The sequence below is a fragment of the Canis lupus genome, chromosome 31, assembly GCF_011100685.1.
Source record: "Canis lupus familiaris isolate Mischka breed German Shepherd chromosome 31, alternate assembly UU_Cfam_GSD_1.0, whole genome shotgun sequence".
NCBI lineage: Eukaryota > Metazoa > Chordata > Mammalia > Carnivora > Canidae > Canis > Canis lupus.
The window spans coordinates 26,343,231-26,353,523 of record NC_049252.1 but is presented as its reverse complement, the minus strand read 5'-3'; the positions used below and the strand labels follow the sequence as shown (position 1 = coordinate 26,353,523).

The 10,293-nt window shown below is 37.8% G+C and overlaps 1 protein-coding gene across 1 annotated transcript; it reads left to right on the top strand.

Moving 5' to 3' along the window:
* Positions 1-243: 243 nt before the first annotated feature.
* On the top strand, positions 244-781 carry KRTAP8-1 (keratin associated protein 8-1). Its single transcript, XM_038581144.1, has one exon. It carries the CDS (start codon positions 284-286, stop codon positions 473-475), a length of 192 nt encoding a protein of 63 aa, XP_038437072.1. The 5' UTR covers positions 244-283; the 3' UTR covers positions 476-781.
* The last annotated feature ends 9,512 nt before the right edge of the window (positions 782-10,293 follow it).

The window sequence follows — 10,293 nt, the reverse complement described above, 5'->3', positions numbered from 1 at the left end:
CTTTTTTAGTAAAGGGTCACACTTTGAAGGGATCCCGTCCCTATATTCCATGACGTGAGAGGTTTCTTAAGCAGCTGTAAAGACATCTAACGCAAGAGCAAATCAAATTAACGAGCTTTTTGTGGTGTCAAGAATGAAAATTGGTGCCAAGAATGAAAATGAGGGCCTTGTGCTTTTAACCACACCCCATAGGCAGGGTATATAAAGAAGGTTCTGAGACTGGAGAATCATCACACAGAGGAGTCACCTTCTCCTGCTACCTGAGCCCTCCACTCCTGACACCATGCACTGCAACAACTTCTCCGGTGCTGTCTTCCCAGGATGCTACTGGGGCAGCTTCGGCTACCCCCTGGGGTACAGCGTGGGCTGTGGCTATGGCAGCACCTACTCCCCAGTGGGCTATGGCTTCGGTTACGGCTACAACGGCTGTGGGGCCTTCGGCTACAGAAGATACTGGCCATTTGATCTCTACTGATTTGCTGAAATTGCCGAGGCATAGAATCTTCTCTCCCAAGGTTAAGAGGCACCCTCAACGTTCCTCCTTTGCTCCTTGACCTCCCAGTTGCTGCTTCTCAGACCTAGTACCAGAGTCCAGAGGGAAAGAAATGAAAAAGCAGACGATGCCTTACCTGCCTTCCCTGGATGATGTTCTTTGAGACATTTTCAGAAACTTTATACCCAAACATGTATTTCATCTGAATTTTTCACCATGCTCACGACTCTTGATAAAGTTGTGGATATGTGTGTTGAATTCTCAATAAACTTGTCTCAGCCAGCATAATACTCTTACTTGAGCAGAGTTTCTTTTCTTGGCATGTGCATATTTTCTGTTACATTGAATGGGGAAGGAAGTGGATTTATTTTTTCTCACCTGGGCTTTAGAAGCAGTAAGAAAGCAAATAATCCTTGATCTAGTGTGATAAATAGGCAAGAGGGGGCTGCTTGTGAGGAGGAAAAAAAGCCTGTCTTAACCTTTTACCTCTGACATCACCTCCAATCCTTGGTCCAATGGTACACCATTCAGTGCTTGGTGTTTCTCATCTCACTGCTTATTCCCTCCTCAAGGAAACCCAACATGGGGAGGTGGGGGGCTTTTCAGTTCTTTCCATATTAGTGCAAATGAAATCCACTGTGTTCCTGCTCCTGGGGAGGAGAGAGTGTAGAATAAAATACCATTTTCCCTATTAAAAGATTCTGAAGCCTCAAGTCATAGAAAAGCTATAGACATATTTTAGGAGTCTAAGAGTCTTTTAGGGGAAGGGATTATTCCATAAAACCTATGGTGTTTATTTTACAGCTTAGAAACTCCAGGTTAGAAACAAGGATGGGAAGCTTCTTAATCTTTGTACAATAGATACTAGGTAGTAAGTTTTACTCTTTAAAATATGAGTAACTTTTCATAAACATAGGGGAAAAGTAACCATAAAGAAGTGTTTCTGAAGATATATTAGCCTTTCTCTGTGTTCCTTTAGAGAAAAGAGCTACATTCCTTTTATAAACCAAGTCAAAAATGTACCAATTATTCCTGTTGAAAACATTTTATGTATAGCACAAATATTCTTGGTGACAGCAGGATTGGGCTTAACCCTGCTCTTTTATTGAATATCTGCACATGGCTATATTGTCTCTGATTCACCTTGTAGCCAAAAATGTAAAGGCTATTTGGAGAGATTATTTTAGAAGAGAGTATTTTCTCCACCATATTTCATCCAACAGATATCTTTTTTAAAAAATTCAAAAAGATATCCTGTTCAAGGATTTACTTAGTAAATTCTTTCCCAGTAGACTATTGTGACAGCTAATAAAGTCTCCAGTTTGAAACTTTCTAGCAGCCAGATATTAATCAATGCTGAGAATTATAATTTAATCAAACAGGCATGTTAGAATAGTATAGGAAAAGTAAAGAGAGAAATTACAGGGTCAGATTGAAACTAGATGTCTAGTTTCATCATTCTAGAATGATGACTGAGCTATATAAAATTTGTGCTTGAAGAGATCTCAGAGAGGTATCTTACCTCCGTGTTTCTGAAATTGTGTGTACAAGAGAATCACCTGGGGAGCTGGCCTAAAGTGTAAGTTATTATGCTTCACCTCTAGGAAGTCTGACTTGATACATATGAGATGTGGTCCAAAAATCTAAATTTTTCTCAACTTAATTGAAGTATAATTGACAAATAAAAATTGCATAGATTTAAGATGTGCAACATAATGTTTTGATGTGTGTAGACATTGTGAAATGATTACCACAGTCAAGCTAATTAACATATTATTCACCACCTCATATGGTTATGATTTTTATTTCAAGTATATGAAAGGGTGCTCAATATCACTGGTCATTAGAGAAATACAAACCAAAACATAATAAGTTATCACCTTACATGTATTAGAATGGCTATTACCAAAAAGATAAAAGATAATTGTTGGTAAGGATGTGGAGAAAAGAGAACCTTCACATACCATGGGAATATAGATTGGCTTTACCACTATGGAAAGCAATTTGGAGATTTCTCAAAAAATTAAAAATAGATCTACCATATAATCCAGCAATCCCTCTTCTGCGTATATACTCATAGGAAATCAAGTCATCATCTGAAAGAGCTATCTGTATTTTCATGTTCACCACAGCATTACTCATAGTAGCTAAATACAGAAATAATATCTCTTTATGGAGAGATGAATGGATAAAGAAAATGTAGTATATATACAGTGGAATATTATTCAGCCTTAAAAAAAGAAGGAAATCTTGTCATTTGCAATAACATGGATGGATCAAAAATCTAAAGTTTTTGGAAGTATCCCAGGGCTTCTAGCTGAGGTGGCATAAGTTCCACAAAGTAAGAAGCACTGTTTCAGGCCATTACATGAGCGTGCGCGCGCGCACACACACATACACACACACTTGTCATCTATTAATCTATCTAAAACGAAAATCATTTACATCACAAACTAAGGACAAAGGAAGAAATCCTTTATATTGACAGATGTATGAGATGTACATTGAAGTACACCTTGCTTGGGACTTTCCAGTCAAATTACTGGGGCTGAAGATACTGATGCCATGTTCTGCTTAAAGGAGAAAGGGTATTATTGGATGATTTTATAAACTCGTATTTCCCTACATAACATGAAAATGCTCTACATTACTTGATATCATTCAGCGATTTTCAACTGTAATTCATTTCTCCAACCTATGGTTTTAAAAAAATGCATATACTTAGTCCCTGCTTTTCACCTCCCTTCTGATGAGAAAATCTTATACAGGGTCTGGGAATTTGTATTTAACCAAATATCCCTAACTATTACCTTTGCCCCCAATTTGGAACAATTACAGAGTCTTTTATTATGAATTGCATTTCCCATCCTTTTTAGTTTCTTCTATTTATTTTGAATCTGGGAACTAATATTTTTCATCTATATTGATGTAGGATCCATAAAAATGAAAACAGAATAAGTAACATTCTACAGATATAGTGAAAAGGAAATAGGAAGAATATTTGATGCTACATCCAGGCTTAGCTGTGATCTTTAGGGGGTGTAGTTAGCTATTTCTTTCTTTCTTTCTTTTTTTTTTTTTAGAGGAGGAGAGAGAAAGAGAGAAAGAGAGAGAGAGAGAGAATATAGAGAGAGAGGAAGGGCAGAGAGTGAGTGAGAGAGAATCTTAAGCAAGCTCCATGCTCAGCTTGGAGCCCAACACAGGACTCAATCTCAGGTTCCATGAGATCATGACCTGAGCTAAAATCAAGAGTTAGTCACTTAACTGACTGAACCACCCAGGCCCCCTTGATATTTGTTTCTAATCGTACATGAGTTTTGCCGTTGAACTGAGCCAAGTTTAGTGCCCTGCACATAGTAGAAACTCCATAAATATGGGTTATCTCACAGATTTCTTTAAAAAGCATGAAAAAGATGTTAAACATCCATTTGATAACATCTTATAACTCTCCTTTAATTCATAACCATTTGTGGATTGGAAGTCTGATGTTTGCACATTTGATGGCTTGGATTAATCTCAGGTCACACATGAAAAATATTGTTTTTCTTTTTTTTAAGATTTTATTTATTTATTCATGAAAGACAGAGAGAGAGAGAGAGTCAGGCAGAGGGAGAAGCAGGCTCCATACAGGAAGAAGCCTGATGTGGGACTCAATCCTGGGTCTCCAGGATCACGCCCTGGGCTGAAGGTGGCGCTAAACTGCTGGGCCACAGGGGCTGCCCTTTCCTACCTTCCCATTGTTTATTGCTCCTAAGTATCTGAAAAACTAACTATTGTATATTTAAGATTTCCCTCCTGAATAGAACCTGTAGAACCCAGACCAGTTATTTGAATATTAAAGGAATCTTATCTACAGAAGAACATTTGAGAGAAAGAGAGAGGGAGACAAAGTGAGAAATCTTTTCCTTCAAATTTTGGGATAGTACAGAGTAATTTTTCCCAGAAGAAAGGCATGCCTAGAGGATATTCCGATGTACTCCTTGAATTATGAGACTGCGACTAAATGTTGCACAGAAAAAAATTGCATGGCATCAGCCTCACTTGAAAGCAGAGGGCAGTGTTATTTCTACTCTGCTTACCATTTTCTTAATGACTTATTTCCATCTCCATAAAGGAGGGATGTTGAATGCTGCAAGTTTCTTTGTTTTGAGCCTTTTTACATTCTATATGTCAAAGATATATTCTTAGGTCTTTCACTAATACCCACCACCTGGTTTCAGGCTTCCTGTCCACTCTCCTAAGCCCTCTGCCTTAATCGTTAGGCTCTCTGTTCCTTGATTACTCAGAAGCAATGATTCATTAGTTGTAGCTAAATATATGAATGCTAAGTATATTGACCCATTTGGTTCACAGGAGAGGTTTAAAGTCCCAAAGAATTTTCCAGGGCTAATTTGATAGAAAATATGTTATGTGATTTCCTGTTCAACATTTCCCAAATATTCTCTAAAGACTATTTTGAAGGTTTCTAATATCTGCCCTTATCAAATGGTTGGTAGAGAAATGCTCTTCAAATATTACTTCTTATGTGAGCACAGTATTTGATGAGTATCCAATGAAAATTTTGGCTATGAAGTTATGACCATCAAGAATGTGAATGAAGATGGTGGAGTCATAGTGAGTCTATATATGTAGGAGACCCTATGCCATATGTACATTGTTTTTGCATATGTGAAGTGACCAAATGATTCTCCCTTTCTTTCATTTCTCTTTTGCCTGCATTTTCTTGTTTTTTGTTCTATACTTTTGTGCTTAAGTTTCTTCTTCTATTTTAAGATTTTATTTATTTATTCATCAGAGATACAGAGAAAGAGAGAGGCAGAGACAGGCAGAGGGAGAAGCAGGCTCCATGCAGGGAGCCCAATGTGGGATCATGCTGAGCTAAAGGCGGACACTCAACTGCTGAGCCACCCAGGCATCCCCTTAAATTTCTCACTTCTTAGCGAATCCTAAGAAAACAGAATTTTCTTCTATTTTCACAGATCATATTAAGGCAGGGCTAATTCTTAAGCAGATTTATGAACAGATTCTAAGAAGAGTGATCAAGAGAAGCACCTTCCCAGTACAGAGAAATCTTACAATCAAAATAAGTCATCATTTTCAGAGATTCACACCGGCCCTGCCCCCCAAACCGCCTCCCACATAGGGCTTTCAGCTACAATGGACACCTCAGGAAGACTGTTAAATACCTTACAAGTCAGAGTTTTCCTTTACTTACTAAAGATACAAAAGAAACATAAACATGTATCACTGAGGAATAAATGGATGACACAGGCATTTGATTAAAAATTTTAAAGTGAAATTCTTTTTTTCTTTTTCCAAGAAGGGTTTGCTTGCTCTTTTGCCCAAAACTTCAGACACAAAAGCAAAGCAGAAACTGGAAATGCTTCATACTCACATGGATGTTATTTTTGATTTTCCATAATTCTCCTTTAGCTACAGGGTGGTCTTTCTCAGAGCTAGCCAAGCTATAATAGTTGCTGCCCAATGGACATGTTCAACTCATGACTTTCTGATGGCAAAGGTGCAAATGAATCATACTTAAAACTAACCAACCAACCAACCAACCAACTTATGTACTCGACAACAGCATATCTACTTTTGAGCTAAATGTTTATTTAGTAAACATATATTTCTTCCCATTGATCTCGTATGACACTGAAAACCTTCTAATGTGGGTTTATCCCAGATGAAGCCATCATTTTAAATCTGATTTTTCAGTCGTTCCAATGACAAAATAATTAGGCAAAGAGAACTAATATTTAGTATGTTCCTGAACTTGTAGTAGTTCATTACTCCTCTTTATATCCTCAGGAGGTTGGTTTTCTTCCAGATTTTATTTGCTTCATGAGGAAGCTGAAATTTAGAAAGTTCAAATGATGTGTTCATGTCTCAAGGCTGGAGAAAGACAGAGTAGGGTTCTAATCAGGTGTGTTTGATGCTAAGGCCTTGCTGCCTTGCTCTTACTAACCAGAATTGACTTCAATTTTATCCTGTAGAACTGTATGCTCCATGAATGGTTCTTAACTGTCTGTTCATCACTGTGTCCCCAAAATAAAGCACAGCAGTGAGCTCATATTGAGTCTCCAATAAATACATTATGAATGGAAAGGCAGGATGTTATTTTTTTTCAAATTAAACTAAAGAATCCCTAATCATGCAATAAGTTCCTTTGAAAATCATTTGTTCAAGTCTGAAAATGTTACTATATGGCTAGGGTTTTTTTGTGACATCCAAGAGAGATTTCATAAGTGTGTGGACTCTGAGCCCAGAAACACTCCTGATGTGGAGGAGAGGGCTATGGATGCCATTTGGTCAGGAGTACCAAAAGCATGAAGTGATAACACCATGTAGCAACTTCACTTCCCCTAGCTCGGTCAATGACATTCATTCAACTATGTCTCTTAGAATTTTAGAGAAATCAAATACAGTATATTTTTCAGTACAATTCATCATAAATGTAATAATGATTTGATGTTCTGCCTAAGAATGATGAGATGAATGAGCTGTTCAAAGTTGCACAGCCCAGAAATAGAAGGCCAATGGAGAAGGCAATAAAGGGAAGGAGAAGAGGCATGTTTATCTGACAAAGATTTTCAACTTGGCCAAACTAGGCAGGCTCCTCTGAACTCTCTTCTCAACTACGCTCTGACTTTTGGTCTTCCATGTTTGTCTCTGCATTGTCAAATTTATTAAGAAATCTGCTAAGTGAGTTAAGCCACACAGACCAACCCCACCCCACCCCCATCAATATCTGATGACCCTCTATATCAGGCTCCTCATCCTCCACCATTTACCAGGTGACATCTGATCACCTTGGCCTGCCTTCAGCAAGAATCCTACTAGATCGATTTAGCCTGAAACCAACCCCCTTCCTTCTTACCCTTGATACCTCCCTCTTTGTAATTTTCCATCCAGTGACTCCTGCCCTGTTCCATGGCTATAAATGCCCACTTTTCTTTATATTTGAAGTTGAGCCCAAGCTCTCTTCACTATTTTAAAACTCATACTACTAAACTATAGTTGTTCCCTTGAATAAAGTCAGGCTTTCCGATCTTTAGCAAGTGTCATAAATAATTTTTTAAAGCACCATCTCAGCTGTCCACATTCCTTGTCTGCTTTCGAATTTTGTTTTTGTAATTTACAACATCAAGAGAAACTTTACTTTGTCACCTGAGTGCTATGCTACACTCTTCCTGGTCCTCAAGGCTTAATTTACTGGGCCATTTTATATATACACAAACTCCTACTGTAATCCCTGCCCCACTGTGTCCACTCAACATTTTATAATTATGGCATTTAGTTGTATATATTTATTTTGATTGTAGGCTTATTTGTCTTGCTTTTGCTTCTAGTTTAAAAGGTTTGTTAGATCTATAAACTCTTTAATATCTATACCTCAAATGCTGGAATAGGGTTTTATGAAGCATGAGGACATTCAGTAAATTCCTGTGGACTAAAAATATGGTTTGATATTGCAGCAAGCATATTTTTTGTTGTTGAGAAGTCTGATAATTGGAGGCTTAAATTTGGAGTCTGTTTTAATCTAAGACTTTGAAGACACAGCCGTAATTTCTCATTACAGGGACAAAACCCATAAAGAAGAATTCCTTTTTGGCAGTTAGTCAAGCTCAAACTTTTTTCTAAAATAATGAGGATCTCTTGTTTTCCCAATGAGATCTAGGAGATTAATGAGAACTTTAATTCCCTTGATTTAAAGAATTAGGGAGGTACATTTCTTCATCATAGCCCTCCATTGAGGTTATACAAGTCCCATAGGAAGAAAGATCCCATTACATGCTGTAGCCCTCAGCCCTAATGCCTGATCAAATCTTTATCCTTGGGCAAATATATTGTGACCTCTTCCCTGAGGACTTCAACTCAAACGGCTACTGGAGAAGTTTTGGGTATTCCCTGGGCCACAGTCCTGACTATATATATGGTAGCACTTTCTTACCTGTGGGCAATGTCCTGAATTATGGCTATAGTAGTTATTGACCACTTGGCTACACTGGGCAACAGCAGTCTACTGGTTGATCTGCATGTCTGAGACCTTGGCACTTCTGGGACACTTTGTTCTTTTGTTTTCAGTCTGATTCTATCTTTCTTTGAGTCCCAAGATGGTGCTTGGCCAAATGCAGCTTTTGCATACACTGGACCAGATTCACTTCAAGACACATCACCTTCAGCCTTTATGTCTTTGAACCTTTTCCAGAAGTTCATCATTTAGGTTTGTGATTCTTATTTGATGCATGTTCTCCCCTAGCATATTTGTCAGTAGTTCTTCATCTTGAGGGCACTTCTGTTTTCTTCTTAAAAACTTATCTGAGTTGATATAGGACATGTGGTTTAAATACGTTTCTGGCAGGCACATTTTAGTTACATCGTACAAAGAAACAATGTTTTAAATCCGTAAAATGAAGATTGACTTTTATATTTTATCAGAAGGTGTTAGCCCTAATATCCAGGCCAATTCAAATGCGGACTTGATGATGTCCTGGTTAATTTTGTTTGCATTTCAAAATCCAAAGTCTAGTAACAAAATCCAACCAATTCACTTTGGATCCCAAATAATACAAAATGACTGTCTATTTTGAAGTATACCTCACATACTCGATCAATTTGAAATTCACTGAAATTAAATGTATTAACGTGTGGTTATGAACATAGATTTCTCTATCATATTATTTAATTTTATCTCATCTCTAGAACCATGTTTTTCCAAGTGTGGTTTCTGAACCAGTAACATTAACTCTGGGAATATTTTAGAAAGAAATTCTCAAGCCTTCTGCCTTTTTTCCTCTAAGATCTACAGAGTCAGCAATATGTGTTTTAATAAACCATTTAAGAGACTGTGATGCTTGCTGCATCAGTGCAATACTGCTTTAGAACATTAAGTGCAATGGTTTATCAAATTAATATAGAATAATTTTAGTTAACCACTTTTAAGAGTTAGATTTGGGGCAGACCTGGTGGTGCAGTGGTTTAGCCCCGCCTTCAGCCCAGGGTGTGATCCTGGAGACCCAGGATCGAGTCCCACGTCGGGCTCCCTGCATGGAGCCTGCTTCTCCCTCTACTTGTGTCTCTGCCTCTCTCTCCCTCTGTCTCTTATGAATAAATAAATAAAATCTTAAAAAAGAGATTTGGAATAAACAAAAGAAAACAATGATTTTAATATACATATCTGTTGTACCTTATGATTTCACTGTATACTCATGTAGATTGCTTTTTTAGAACTTCACAAAACCTCTTAAATTAGAAAAGGCACTTATCTCTTCTTTACAACCTTGCGACCAAGGCACAGAATGTGGTGTTACTCAAAGGTCAGGCAAACAATAAGCAGATCTCAGAACAGAATTCAATTCTTCCAATTCTACTACTGTGGTTTTGTCATTATATTACATATTAACCAAATTACATTCTAGTAAGTGATAAAAGAAATACAAGCAAGTCCATGCAAGGTTGAGATACATCCTTGGACACGTTATACATTTTATTAAAGGAAATAAAGAAGTACATTGGTATATTCCCAACTTTGAAGCCAACACTTTGTTCTTCCACCTCATATTAAAAATAGTTCCAATAGGATTCTTTTTTTTTTTTTAAGATTTTATTTATTTATTTGAGAGGGAAAGAGTGAGAGCAAGAGAGAGAAGACAAGCAGAGGGAGGGGCAGTGGGAGAGGAGCAGACTTCTTGGGAAGCGGGGAGCCTGCTGCCTCAGTGGGGCTCAATCCCAGGACACTGGGATCATGACTTGAGCTGAAGGCAGAGACTTAACCAACTGAGCTACCCAGGCACCCC

What these genes read in the sequence shown, in the direction of transcription:
- KRTAP8-1 (XM_038581144.1), top strand. Translation starts at nt 284, where the DNA reads ATGCACTGCAACAACTTCTCCGGTGCTGTCTTCCCAGGATGCTACTGG.